The following is a 15,234-nucleotide window of genomic DNA, read 5'->3' on the forward strand; positions in this document are numbered from 1 at the left end:
AAAGTTTGGAAGGGAGCAAGGAAGGAAGGGGAGGAAAGCGGAAGGAGGGAATGTGAAAGAAGGAAGGAGAGAAAATGAGAGGAAGGAAGGAAGGCAAGAAGGAAAGAAGGAAGGAATGAGAGAAGGGGAAGGAAGTGATATGAAGGAAGGAATGAGAGAAAGGAAGGAAGGGTAGAAAGGAAAGGGAGAGAAGACAGGAAGGTAAAAAAAAAGAGGGGGGGTGGAGAGAAAAGCAGACAACTTGCAAGTTTGGTATTTGAGCCAGAAACTTGGGAAGCAAGGGCGACTCGGTGGCGCAGTGATCGGTGTCCGCCTCACAGTTAAAGGGACCCAAGTTCAAATCCACCTCGCTCCGGCCTTCCTGTGTGGAATTTGTCCCCCGCCTACTTGCCCAAAGTCAGCTGGGGTAAATGGCTCTAGAAAATGGATGGACTTGGAAATCAATTCATTCTTTTGCGGGTAACATGAAATGATATTTATATGCTTCTCTCTCAAACACAGCTGATTCAAATGATTAGGAATGTTTTCAAGTCCTGCAGAGCTTGCTGAGCAGCTTATCATTTGAATCAGGTGTGATGGGACGAGAAAACTGGACAACGTGCAGGATACCGACAGGCCCTTGAGGACTGGAGTTTGACAGCAGTGAACCTAGAACCTTGTGTCGGTTGAATGGATCTGACCGCAACTAAAAACTTCAAAACACATTTAATTACACCTCCAAATGCGCTTACATTAACACTGCAAACATTGAACAAGTTCATTGACTATAGCTGTGGTGGCATTTTTTAATGCATCCATATTGAGCAGCAAATCATCTGAAACACGTTTGACATCAAAAGAATGCTGACAACAATTTCTTAGGACAAAAGAGGAAGAGGTCCATGACAAATGGATTTCATGTCGAGTTAATCCAAAAATTGATTACAGTGAAGGGGGAATAGAATGTACTTTCCTTATCAGATAGCAACGCTGGCGACGTTGGGGCCCAGTGTCAACCCTCCTCCAAAAAATACAGCCGAATGAAAGGAGCCAGCAATGACGTAATCGTAAAGAGGTCTCCCGGTTGGCTGGCAGTTAGGGGGCGGTGCTTGTTTGTTGTTTTGCTGAAGTGTTGACTTTAAAGAGCCGATCGAGGGCTTGCTTTAGGTCTATTTCTAGTTGCAATTTCAACAATACAGAGCGACAACAATATTTTCCTCTCACATCTAACCTCGAGTGACTTACAGTCATCTGTACCGAGCCGAGAGAGCCCGAAAACGGCAACCATGAAATGGATGTTCAAAGAGGATCATTCTCTGGGTAAGGGAGGAGGGAGGTGTCGTTATTATGACAAAGCCACGGCAATATTATGAACAGTTCGATTCAGATCGACTATTATAAATGTGTTCTATCATGTTATACTGATGAGGCGTTATTTCTGGTTGCTTATTTCATAAATCCGTCCCAAAGAACGACAAATGGCCTGCTAACGAATGGCCGGACTATCTTGGGAGGCTTAGTGGTTGAGCTAACCCCTTCAACCGGACTGTCATCTCATTCTATGCAGTGAATATAAAAAAAATATGGTTGTATTTTCTCAAATGGACGGTATCGTTTTGACGTTTTATTTCCGATTGAAGCGTCGTGCCTTTGTTCATACGTACACGACGATTTCAGTACGCACTGCACTTGTTGGGCTAATGCTGTTGACAAATGCGTGATCCTAGACTTGGCAAGCCATCCGTTCTGCACCATTAAAACATCCTTATCAAGTGCTTGTTTTGCCGATTACTTCAATACGGCCGACTTTGTGCAACCATTAGATACTGACACGGATGCTATGGCAGGTCCTTATGAAGGAAGGCCTACGTAGCCTGTGGGGATTTGCCTAACAATTTCGGTTCGATGCAAATGACGTAAGTAGTGTCGCTGTCTGAAAGACAACTGCCTCTGATCAATTCTTTGTATCTGCAAAATCAAGCGTGAAATAAACCAGAGCCAGTTCCGTTTACAGAACTGCATCGATCACAACAAAAAGCAACCATTTGTTCGTAGCACAGAGGGGTTGTTAATAATTCAAAAACAGGTGAAGCTGGGTTTTAAGTAACCATAAGAAGACTACATTACCCAGTATCCACTTATTCTGTCTGTGAGAACAGCGGTTCTAGAGGTGGGGTCCGTGGCCTGACTGAAGAGAGTCGATTAAATATAGTACTGTATATAGTCTATATATATATATATATATATATATATATATATATATATAGTCTATATATATATATATATATATATATATATATATATATATATATATATATATGAGAGAGAGTTTTAAACTAAAGTCTAATATGTTTTATTATTTTTAATATAATTTTAATGTGTAATCATTTTTTAATTTTTCAATTGAAAATTAATATGTAATTGTGAAGGTATCCGTGACTCTTCAATAAAGCAATCAATTCAACCAGTTTATTATATTTTTAAAAAAGTAAATATTTTTTAAATTTGTCAATAAAAATAAAAATGTATGTCTTTCATTTTATGTTATATTAAATTGTGAAAGTATATGACATCAAAAAAGCAATCAATTCAACCAGATTAATATATTTTTATTAGATTAATTTTAAATTTGTCAATTAAAAAAATTTATGTTTGTGTTAATTTTATTTTATATTGAATTGTGAAAGTATTCTTTAATAAAGCAATCAATTCAACCAGTTAAAATAATTTAAAAAATGTTAAATTTTAACAAATGCATTTTGTGTCTACAATTACTTGCTAACAAGGCAAGTCAACAAAGCTAAAGCAGCATTTTATTTTATAATGTTGTTTTTGACTAAATAATTGGCGGAAACCGAAAATTGACTTAGTTTTTTATGAGGAGGTGTACAATTTGCAATTTTTATTTTGTAATTGAAACTTACAAATTTACAATTTTGTAACTTACAATTTTGTAAATAAATATACAGCAGGCCCCCGGTTGACGAGATTAATCTGTTCTGCGGTTGGGATTGTAACGCGAATTCGCCGAATGGTGGACAATCCAAACCTATGTTAATTTGCTAATGCGTGTAAAACCCCAGGTAAAAATATAAAAATTGTATAAACATATTAAAAATTGGTATCAAGATAGTAACTGCTACTTATATATAATAAACATGCATACAATTAAGTCACATAAATAAAAAATATAGAACGGATTGACGCTTGTTCTAGCTTTCTTTGTATTTCTTGATTATCTCCAGCTTCGTTTCCATATAAATCATCTTCTTACTTCTTTCTTTAACGTCACTAGCAGTCTTGGGACTCATAGATAACCAATTCAAGTTTGAATTAAGCACAAAAATGCATATTAAGTACGTTATTGAAAGCACTCTCACATGAGATTAAGTATTTAAGCAGCCATCTTTGTGACCCCGTGGGCCGACCAATAGCAGACCAGCATCTTCATGACACCATCACGCTGACCAATAGTAGACCAGTATCTTAGGCAATCCAGATGCCGACCCATAGCAGACCAGCATTGTTGTGACGCGTTGCAGCGGTGTCAGTTTTGACGCCAACAGAAAATAAGAGCAATTACCTAAAAACACCTCAAGAGGAAGGCAAAACAAACACAACCAACCCCACAGGTCATGACAGCTGTTGATATTAATCGTAAAGCGGGATAAATGCCTTAAGAGGGGACGAATAAATTCAGTATTCCACATTGTAACGTGAAAAAAACTCAAGCCAGGGACACCGTAACTCCGGGGGTCCACTGTACTTCTTGACAAATTGAATATTTGATGAATAAAAAGGGCACTTATGTTTGGCTTACTTTTTTTTTTTTGTCTCTGCAAACCTTTGCAATTTGGGTCCCTGGACATTTTGCTTTCTAAAAAGGGTCCTTGAGTCCAAAAGGTTTGCGAACCCCTGTGTTAGAAAACCTTACTATCCCCAAACAGTACTTTTCATTTCCAAAACTGAATATTTTGGAACATTTTCCACCATTTTGATACTAAGTACAACGCAAGAACTTTTTGCGTCACCACCATGGAAATGTTTTAATAAATGCATAAGTCTGTTTAGTCAATGGCTAAATATCAAGCCTAAACTGATAGTTCTCAATTGGGGCTATATGAAGGCACTTTAGGCGTATGTGTATATTTGAAAACACATTTATAGAGTACAATTTCAGCGAAAAGAGCATTGATCACAGCAGTTGCCTCCCCGCCACCAAGAATAACAAAGCTCCTCAGCGGTTTTTGCTTTCATTTAAACCTTTTTCTGACACCAAGTCTGTACTATGATCACAAAGGAGAAGAATGTGTTGAAAATTGTTTATGTGCTCAAACACCTACTGAGCCAATGGTTACTAAAGAGGGCAGCTCTGAATGAAGCCAGAGGAAAAAAACATTCCGGTAAACCTTGTTATGGATTATCATAGTTTCTTAAGGAAGTTGTTAATTATTAATACATATTGTTATCCCCAAATAGAGCCAGAGATTCAACAATGAATGGACTTTGAAATTTTATGGCACTAGGGTCTTGTTTAAAGGTTTTTATTATTGCATCGTGCTGGTTTGGGAGTACTTGGACCGAAATTGAATAGGAATTGAGAACCATTCATCTAAACCAGAGGTTCTCAGACTTTTTTGGAGTCAGGGACCCCATTTAGAAAGTACATTTTCCAAGAACCCCCATTGCAAATGTTTGCAATTTATCTAAGCCAAACATACGCAAGTGCCCTTTTTATTCAGCGCCATTGTCAATTTGACACCAAGTTTATTTGTTACTTTTCAGCAATGAAGTTTTGAAAATACAAATTGCACACCTTCTGAGAACAAACCAGGTCATTTCCCTCAAAAAGGTTGCTGCCAATTATTGAATCAAAAACAGCATTAGCATTTCTAGCTTCCTTGCCTTGTTAGCAAGCAATTGTAGACAAAAAACGCATTTTGACAAACGTATGTATTACGTTTCTAAAAATATTAAACTAGTTGAACTGATTGCTTTCTTTCTCGAAGAGTTGTGAATACTTGTACAATTTAATATAAGATCAAATTAAATTAACACAAATATATACTTTTTTTTTTTTTTTTTTTTTAATAAATAAACCCATGTGTTCTGTCCTTCCCAGAAGTTACACTGGCTTCTGTTTTGGTAGATAGCGAACTATCAATGCACTATCAACAGCGGCCAGAGTCGGCGTCAAAAACAAAGACAAGGCACAAATATGTAACTGGTAAAAGAAACTAAATCAGTTCCAAAACACTTAAATTATATCACCGACCCCCTGCAGCCAGGCCAGGGACCCCTGGGCTTCCGCAGACCCCACTTTGAGAACCATTGGTCTAAACTACACTGCAAGTACACCAAATCGAAAGTATTATATATATATATATATATATATAACACATATATGACTTGATATCCTGCAGAACATCGATGCATAGAATCTGCCAAAATCCGCAACAAGTACCCTGACAGGGTCCCGGTAAGTAAAATCTTTCTCAACTGTTTATTTTGTTTTGTCTTTTAAATGAACCCTGTTTTTTGTCCAACACCTAACTAACTGTGCGCTGTGCGTTAGGTGATAGTGGAAAAAGTGTCTGGGTCCCAGATAGTGGATATTGACAAGAGAAAGTATTTGGTCCCATCTGACATCACAGTGGCTCAGTTCATGTGGATCATCAGGAAACGCATCCAACTTCCCTCTGAGAAGGCCATCTTCCTCTTTGTGGACAAGACCGTCCCACAGTCCAGGTCAGAATAATGATACAGGACAGACGTTCGAGCGTGGACCCAACAGGCTCTGTCTGTTAAGATAGAAATAGTTGCGTGTATGTGAGTAAAATCTACTTCTCGTAGCGCTGTAAACATAAATGAAAGATCAGCTGAAGGGCTTGGTAATGATTAAGAATTTGGGATTCCTTGTTACAACAAAGCAGGCAAATGTGCCTTTAAGCTTTTTTTCTATAGCTTTCTCAAAATTATGAAGACCTTTATCAGGACATGCTGAAGTCTGCTTCCCTCTGTACGGCGCTAAAAGCAATCCAATTCTAGATGTTGCAATATCCTTGTTGACCAATAGATGTAACTTATTTTCACTGTTTTCTTCTCCATTTTTACTTGAGGCTGAGAAGTCTGAGGTAGCAAATTACCCATAGTCTCTTATTTGAGTAGACATGCAAATACTTTACTTGGCATTGCATCATGTTTGTGAACAACACAGGCTATTTTCCGGAGCATTTCAACATCAATAAAGCCGCATCAGCAATTAAAACTTTGCACTATCCATGATGAATAAATGAAAAAATAGGGAATTTAACAATTATTCGTCCAAAAAGTTTTATTAAGTCCACCAAGAGCAGGCAAGCTTTAACAAGATTGTTCACTAAATTATAAATCGCAGTTTAGTATTAGAAGAACATAATTTGTTTAACCATTATTTGAATTTGAATGAAATAAAAGTACAAAAACGAATCAGAAATGGAAAAAAACACATAAAATGCTTACACCCACCAAAACAGGTGTCTCCCAGAACACTTAATTCAACACAAAATCCATTCTTTCTTTCTTTCCTCAAGAGGACTTCAATGACTGGCTTGTTCAGTTAGTTTGTCTGTGCATTTCAGTACCACCAACAAATCCTTCTCTAGCGTGTTTTAATTTGCTTTATAAAAGGAAGCGAATGACCACTCTACAGAAGCACAGGACACAGGGATTTTTACAGCCCAACTGCTAAGCTTCATAGACTCGCATAGCGCTGCCTTCCATGCTGAGCATCCAATCACAGAGCGCGTACATGTCACGTTCAACGCAAGGCTTTTGTAACTGGCCTCACTGTCGACACCTCGTGATCTGATTGGCTACTGCAACTGTCTATAAACTCTGTGCCCGTTCACTCACAGTGCACAGATGCCCACAACTGTTGATTGTGAAGGCCTCAGGCAGATTTCATATAGCCTGGCAACACAGGTTAGCTGAATTCTGATTGGATAAAAACTCTAACCTAAAACTACAGCACTGGAAGGACCGTAAACAAAAGGATAGGATATGACACAAAAAGAATAGAATATGGAGAATGATTTTATATATAAAATATATATATTTAGTAAAAATAAATTTAAATTGAAAAAAGTGTTGTATTGTAGTAATTATAATTATTCTCGTTAATTATAGTTATGGTAATGATGTCAGATGTCAGGTTATGTTAGCAGAGAAGGCCTTGCTGGCCCTGACGGCCCACAACAACAAAGCCTTCAAAATGTAATATCAACAGCAGCCAGAGGCGACGCCAAAAAACAAAGATCAAGCCAAACAAAGCACAAATGAATGAATTATTCAACTCAATCAGTTTCAAAACATCATTATTTTGGAAACCGCCCATGCGTCCCTGGGACCAGTTGATCCACGGACCTCTGATATAAAGTGTTACTCTTATGATTGTTCTCCTTCTGTACGGACAATATTTGTCGGAAACGATACAGAAATGAATGCATTTCAAATGAACACAGAAAGAGCGGCTTTGTGGAGCAGTGGTTAGCATGTCCGTCTCTCAATTCAAGGACCAAGTTCAAATCCACCTGGCTCCGGCCTTCCCGTGTGGCATTTGCATGTTCTCCCGAGCCGGTGTGGGATCACCGGGCATTCTGGCTTCCTCACACATTCCGAAAACATGCATGGCAGGTGTATTGGACATACTAAATTGTCCTCAGGTGCATAAATGCTTGTTTGCCTCTGCGCCCTGCGATTGGCTGGCAACCAGTTCAGGGTGTCCCCCGTCTACTGCCCAAAGTCAGCTGGGATAGGCAGCAGCACACCTGCTCCCCTTGTGAGGATAAGCGACTACAGAAAATGGATGGATGGAAGAACACCGAAAGCTTAATGTATGATATTAGCAGACAAAAGACGAAAACAAGAATTTTCAGCATAATTTTTCTGTAGTTTTAGATTTTGAGTTTCTAAGGTTTTTGTATATTAAGTGTTTATTTTTTTACTTGTTTAAACTGTTTTTAATTTTAGTTTATTTTGTAATTTTTTGTTAACACACAACTTTTAACCTTGGCATGTAAAAGCTAATAAACAGGCATTATCCGCTTTTCATGTTTCAGCATCACAATGGGACAGCTGTATGAAAAGGAGAAGGACGAAGATGGCTTTTTATACGTGGCGTACAGCGGCGAAAACACATTCGGCTTGTAAAAGAAGAAACCACGATAGTGAGCCGACCTTACCTGCTGACATCTAATCAATAGCCCTCACTTGGCCCCTGGAGAAAGCCTTGGGAACCCCCAATGAAAACACCACAGAAAGCTGGACTACCTGCTCTTCACATTGTGGATAAATCAAAAAAGTGTGCCAGTGTCTTTTGCTTTTTTGGGCCCATGTTGCACCAGTCACTCAAAGATTCATATATTTAGTTGTTTATAGTGTGGTAGCTTTTGTTTATTTTTTTTCACTCTTGTGATTTGAAGTTTACTCCCAACTTCTTATTTGTGAATGACTTGCATTTAGTTTTGCTTTTGTCTTTGATGACAATATTTATGAAATTGGAATATTTTAATTTAAATATTTGGAGGTGAGGTAGCTGGATGACCTAACCAATAAAAATGCGAAATAATACCCAAATTGTTACCAGTTTTGACTCCTATTCGCAACTCAGCACCACAAATGTTTAAAGTTTTTATTTGACAAATGTGTGAGAGAATACTTTAATGCAATGGTCTCCAACCTTTTTATCACCACGGACCGGTTGACGCTAGGTGGGGAGGGCTCAAAATGTACAAAAATACACGCAAATTCCACTAAGTCCTTCTCACTACAAAATGTAATATCAACAGCAGCCAGAGGCGGCGCTAAAAAACAGATCAAGCCAAACAACGCACAAATGAGTGACCTGTTAAACCAAATCTGTTCCAAAACATCATTTCGGCTGCGGCCGGGTACCAGTTCATCCACGGGCCGGTATCGGGCCGGTGGTTGGGGATCACTGCTTTAATCAAAGGTATCGAACTCCAGTCCTCCATTCCTCAAGGGCCGGTATCCTGCATGTTTTCCCAAGATGGGAAGCGAGGCTCAAGTGTTGGAATTGCGGAGAGGACACCACACAGGTGAGTGCAATGTGAGTAAATGTCTTTCCAAGAGGAGTTAAGTTTATAACGTTTCCTTCAAATGTTCCACAGGTGTAACCCCTGGGGAAAATTTTAACCCAACTCAGGCTTTTTGATGTTTTTGATTTGTGATATCAAAGTAAAAGCATACCAAAGAAAAATAGGATGCAAAAATAGTGCATAGATTGTGAAAACATGACGACTTTCTACACGCAAACAGGAGTTCGAGAGGTACAACCTGTCAAATTTAGCCCACGTCGGGCTCATTTACCGCCATTCAAAATTGGAAATATTGTCAAATTTAGATATATTGAAAACCTGATGTTTTAGCATGCATTTCCCCCAATTTTTGCATTAATCCTTTCAACGGCAACTCGCAAAGGGGGCGCAATAGAAATTTTTGTGTTGACACCCAAAAACCACCGGGTGGCGCTATTGGCCAATTAATGACATTTTCGATGACAATTTCAATGATTGGCTTAGCCTGGACTCGCACAATGCAAAAGTCTTTAAAAGTCATAATACTCTATGAAATTATAAATATATCTATTTCAAGTTCATACATTTATAAACATACAGCATAGTTATTGCTAGTGTCGCATTTTTACAATTTTTGTACATAAAATTAAACCAACCCCCCAAAAATTATGTATAATTATAATATTATAATATATATAATTATATATATGCACACATACACATAGCCAACAGGTTGTGAAAAATCCGCGACACACAGGGTTTAATGACAGCCTAGCTGTGGGAGACACTAACTGGTCTGGAGGAGACTCTAAAAGGCAGGTTGGTAAATATGTACCTTGCTGGTTCGAGATGGGCCTAGAGGGAGTGATGGAGATCTGCATTCCACATTTCATATAAATTTCCAAGCCAGCTTCAAAGCAAGTCTACAGCTAACCTAAATTGTCCCAACATCCAAGAATTTCTAACCAGGTAACAATTTCCAAGGTGATTTAGCGAGTCATAGGGTCAGAGAACATGTTGGTTCAAAGAGGTAAGCATACTATGTCTAGAGCAGTGGTTCTTAACCTTGTTGGAGGCACCGAACCCCACCTGTTTCATATGCTCATTCACCGAATCCTTCTTTCGTAAAAAATAAAATATGATTTTTTTTGTTTGTTTTACTGGTGCACGAAATGAATTGTGCATTAATATCACCTTGTTCAAATAACAAAACCAAAAACGGCATGGTAGGAAATCTCAGAGCAGGACGCTTTCAATGACTGTGCCCACTAACTGCAGACTGGACTGAGGGGTGGACCTCTGCGGCGGAGGCTCCACCGAACCCCTGAGACCGACTCACCTAAACCCTAGGGTTCGATCGAACCCATGTTAAGAAACACTGGTCTAGAGACAATCTGGTACGGAGTAATTTACATATTGTATGTGTGAGTGTTTTTTTTTTTTTTTTTTAGGATTTTTTAGCAGTTGGCAAATTATTGGTCCATTACTGCCACCAACTGGTATAGAGTGTGGCTCTTATTCACTTATTTTTAAAACGAGCTGTACTAGCATATAATTCCCTGAAAAATTAAATTATCTGATTCTTTTTTTCTGAATTTACCTCAGAATTTCTTTACTAAAAAAATGGCTTTTTATGATTTTCAAATTTTAAATGAAATGTTTTCAGTCAGCAAACTAGATGTCACAGCATGTTCAACTGTTCCTAATTCTCCACAGCTTCTTGTATCCATATTGTTCTGTTCTGTTTAATTACTCTGACTTCTGTTAACTGTTTGGTTACTCAATGTTAACTTGGATTATTAGTTAGTCGTTTGATATATTTCAAAGGATTGCTGGCCAACTACCTGTTTGTGCTCAGCAGACATTACATGAGACATACCACATACAAAAGTGCAGTTAAATGCAGCTTTCATGTCTTGAAAGGGAGATATCTGACAAGCGCTAAGACTCAGAAACAACATTTTTATTTATGTTTGACACCTCTCGGGTGACTAGTCCAGGGTGTATCTCGCCTCTTGTCCAGAAGTCAACTGGTATTTATTCTAGTTACCCAGGAGGACAAACACTGGACTAAATGAAATCAAACAATCCATAGACATACATAGATGTACAAGAGTTGCTTCAAAAAATTATCACACGAGTTTTCTCTTCCACATTTTCATTTCCTTTATCTAAATTGCAAAATTCCCACTCTCTACATGTCTACTGATAGAACTTCCTACATCTAGAGTTGAGGAGCATGCTACATTTTAAAAATGTCAGTGTCTGTTTATCATTCAGAAAGGCAACTTTAGTCTCCTATGTCAGGCATGTTTTTTTTTAATGAACCATTTATTTGGACAGTATGAAAAACATCCATTTTCTGTAGCTGCTTATCCTCACGAGGGGCGCAGGCTTACTGGTGCCTATCCCAGCTGACATCAGGCAGTAGGCGGAGGACACCCAGAACTGGTTGCCAGTCAAGTGCAGGACACACAGAGACAAACATCCATTCGTGCACCCAAGCACACCTCAGCACAATTTAGTATGTCCAATTCACCTGCCGTGCATGTTTTTGGAGTGTGGGAGAAAGCCGCAGTGCCTGGAGAACCCACGCGGGCGTAGGGGGGAACGTGCAAACTCCACACAGGAAAACCGGAACCAGATAGATTTGAACTCTGAGACGGACGTGCTAACCACTGCTCCACCGAGCCACCTGTAAACTATCTAACAATGGAAAAAAATATATACCGCAAACATTTTGGAAATGGATTTCAATATGATCCGTGAAGGGCCCCAGCTCTGGCTATGGTGTTTTCTACACTGTTAATGCAAATCCACCAAGCCACACCGTGTAGCGTGTTTGCTCCGCATTGTGCTGCCTCCCATCCAGTCTATCCAATCACAGGGCACGTACATGTCACGTTAAATGTGAGACTTTCTAGCTGGCCTTACTGTGTCCAACTTGACATCTGATTGGCTAGTAGTCAATTATATGTTCCAGTTCACTCAACCCAGAACTACAAAACTGGAAGGAGCGTAACCAAATAAACATAATAGGACACAAAGAGAACATAATAACAGAATATATGGAGAATAATTTTATATGTAAAATATATTTACATATATTTACATATATTTACTTACTTATATATATATATATATATATATATATATATATATATATATATATATATATATATATATATATATATATATATATATATATATATATATATATATACAGTATATGATAAAAAAGTAATAATTTTTAGATTTGTCAAAATGCATTTTGTGTCTACAATTGTTTGCTAATTGTAAGCCAGCAAAACTACATTTACTTTTTGCTTTTGCTGCATTTTACTTTATGATGCTGTTTTTGACTAAATAATTGGGTATATTAATAAGGAGGCATGCAATTTGCAATTTTTATTTTCTAAACTTCAGTATACCTTAAAAGTGACAAATATACTTGTTGTCAAATTCAATACGTTACTGAATAAAAAGGGAACCCATTTTTGGCTTAAATGGTGTTTTGTTGTTGTTGTTGTTTGGGTTCCACACACATTTGCAGTGGGGGTCCTTGAAAAATTTGCTTTCTAAAAGGGGTCCTGAGTTTGAGAACCCCTGATCTAATCGAGAATGGCTTGTTTCCGGTGACTGCAATAGAGGAACCATCATTAAGGCACTAAGTGGAATTATGTACTTTTTCTCAGAGTTCAAAGCAGAAGGAAAGGGGTACTGTTTGGGGGGAGGAAACCGCAGCTGCTTCCTTAAAAGGCCTCTGTAAAAAGGGTGGCGATATCAGCTAGATAAAAAGAAAAGCTAGAGCAGGTCACGTACACCAGAACATCCTGAAGATCAGAGGAACAGCTGTCACTATGAGGACACTTGGCCCACTCACACTCCTCACGATGCTTTGTGTCGTGTGCGCAGGTCAGTCGCGATTTGCGGCAGAATTAATTCAGCGGCAGGTGACAATATTTGCGCATGTGATTGCAGGCTTAGTCAGCCAGGAATTCTTATTTAAGGAAGGATGCTGTCTAAACAGTTCACCGAAACTAATCCCGAAGGCAAGGGTGAAACACGTGGGGAGGACACCAGATGGATGCCGCCACAAAGCCATTGTGTAAGTGGAGGACAATTTTGGATAGAGGAATGCTCATCACGCAATCATCTAATCGTTTTTATATATATATATATATATATATATAAAATTTTTATATGTATTTATTTATATTATAATTTTTATATTTATTTCTTATTTTAAAGTTTCAATTTGTGCAGTGCTGAGGTGTTCACAATAACAAATGTGGAATACCATATAGTACGGGTGGGAATCTTTGGCTGTCTCATGGTTCGATTCCGATTTTGGGGTCTCAGATTTGATTCAGAATCGATTTTTGATTCTCATTTTCAGTTCAAAACTATTTGATTCAGTTATTTAAAAATGATTCCTGTTTCTATACAAATGCAAAGAATGATCATAATATGTGGGTCATCGTTGCAAGACACAGTAACAAAGGGAGACAGTGTTTTTGTTTGTTTGGTTTTTACATTTTTTAAGTTTGGATTTGTATGGACTGGTGCATGTGGACAACTGCTATATTTTGAAGCTAACTATAAACTGTATAGCTTTTTATAGTATAAAATAATATTTTAAAAAATAGAACAAAATACATTTTATTGTCATTTTATAGGAAATTGCGGTGCCAAAATATTATGTGAAAAACTGTTGCCCAAATGAAAAGTATTACTATTTCTTGGAACATTTATCACAACCAAGATAAAAGATCTTTTTCAAGCGAGCAGCTAAAATGATAGTACGCTTGATCCGGGTTAGATAGTGAGCTAAACTTTGAAGCAAGATGCCTTCATGGTAATTTGCAGCTTTGAATGCACATCATAGCATCAACGTCAGCAGAGTGAAATGAAAAATGAAGTTAACCTAAATCAACCATGTTCTTCAACAGCACACATTCAGAGCAGGTGTAAAACAGAAACTTAAATTAACTGAGAAATCAACGGCAATTGTCTTATGGTAACATCATACCTCACTTTAACTTTCAAATATCACCTTCACAATTTAACAAACAACATTATACATGCAGGCGTTGCCCTGTAGCAGTTTAATACAGGTCTTGCTGTACACTGGTTTGGAAGTGCGGTCAAGCTGTCCCCCTCTTGCGAAAAGGAAGTCAAATGAGCCTCACCTCACATTTTTTTTTTACTCTGCGTAACGGTAAACATTACCGTTGAGAGGCGCTTTCAAAGTAAAAGATAACCGTTTTGCCAACATAGACGTTTCAAATAATTATTTTTGATTGTTGTTATGAATAAAAAGGACCCTAATGGTATCACAACATTAGACGAATCCTGGAGAAGCCTTACTAAGTACAGGTCTCTCCGAAATGCTGTCTCCTTACAATCTGGTCTTAAAAGTTAAAAAAAAAAAAAGATGAAGTTCCCTAAAACCTCAATACTTCACTATCATGGGACCTGATTTTAGTTATTTATTTTCTCTAGCTATTATAATACCAAACTAGTCCTGGAAGACACTACACAACCCCAGGGGTCACCCAAACTGGATCCCACCAAGTGTGGCATTTCAAGAAATATCAGTCGTTTTTTTTTGTTTGTTTGTTTTTTTTGTTTGTTTGTTTTTTTTTGGGGGGGGGGTCTGCTTTTGAAGTAATATACAGTATGTATTTGACAGCTCTGATGTTACTGGCCATTCTTTACTTCCTCAGCCCCTATGTAACATTAAAAAAGTAACATTTACTCCAAATCCCTCCTTGTAAAATGTTCTCAGTTAAAAAAAACTTTTTTTTTTTAAGTGAATATTACTCCACAAGACCTGGATGTTAAAAACACAGACCTGCTTTCTTAATAATCACATAGCGTTGTTCAGTCTTTGTTGGTGAAGAATGTATTTTAAGGACCATTATACGGTGCAGTGGTAAAAAATAAAATTGCACTTCACAAATCCATGTGGACTTCATAAGGTTGCTTGCGTCAAATAATGAGCCTATTTGTTGTTTCAGAGTCACCACGGTGTGTGATCAAAGATTTTGCCTCAAAGTCAGTTGGAAGTGGGCAAACAAACTTTTGAGAGAATTCAACACACTTTCTGCCAACAAGACATCTGTGCCTGCGCCCTTCAATCAAACCAGCTGTGAAAATTATGTTAAAATGCTAT

At 37.9% G+C, this 15,234-nt stretch overlaps 1 protein-coding gene and 1 long non-coding RNA gene across 2 annotated transcripts; one reads left to right on the forward strand and one right to left on the reverse strand.

Moving 5' to 3' along the window:
* The first annotated feature begins 1,077 nt into the window (after window positions 1-1,077).
* Window positions 1,078-8,595, forward strand: gabarapl2 (GABA(A) receptor-associated protein like 2). The gene is made up of 4 exons (XM_088412786.1): window positions 1,078-1,299; window positions 5,403-5,458; window positions 5,555-5,727; window positions 8,079-8,595. The coding sequence occupies exons 1-4, from the start codon at window positions 1,266-1,268 to the stop codon at window positions 8,167-8,169; spliced, it is 354 nt and encodes a 117-aa protein (XP_088268912.1). The 5' UTR covers window positions 1,078-1,265; the 3' UTR covers window positions 8,170-8,595.
* LOC148425103 (uncharacterized) lies at window positions 5,577-6,622 on the reverse strand. Its single transcript, XR_015865334.1, has 2 exons — window positions 6,487-6,622; window positions 5,577-5,780 (listed from the first exon to the last, which is right to left on the reverse strand). It is a non-coding gene; the product is annotated as an uncharacterized LOC148425103 (long non-coding RNA).
* Window positions 8,596-15,234: the final 6,639 nt, after the last annotated feature.

Source organism: Hippichthys cyanospilos, chromosome 4 (genome assembly GCF_059441005.1).
Source record: "Hippichthys cyanospilos isolate Australia breed blue-spotted pipefish chromosome 4, RoL_Hcya_1.0, whole genome shotgun sequence".
Classification (NCBI taxonomy): domain Eukaryota; kingdom Metazoa; phylum Chordata; class Actinopteri; order Syngnathiformes; family Syngnathidae; genus Hippichthys; species Hippichthys cyanospilos.

Coding starts and splice junctions, on each gene's coding strand:
- gabarapl2 (XM_088412786.1), top strand. CDS start 1,266: ATGAAATGGATGTTCAAAGAGGATCATTCTCTGG. Junction 1,300..5,402: donor CAAAGAGGATCATTCTCTGG/GTAAGGGAGGAG, acceptor GATATCCTGCAG/AACATCGATGCATAGAATCT. Junction 5,459..5,554: donor AGTACCCTGACAGGGTCCCG/GTAAGTAAAATC, acceptor GCTGTGCGTTAG/GTGATAGTGGAAAAAGTGTC.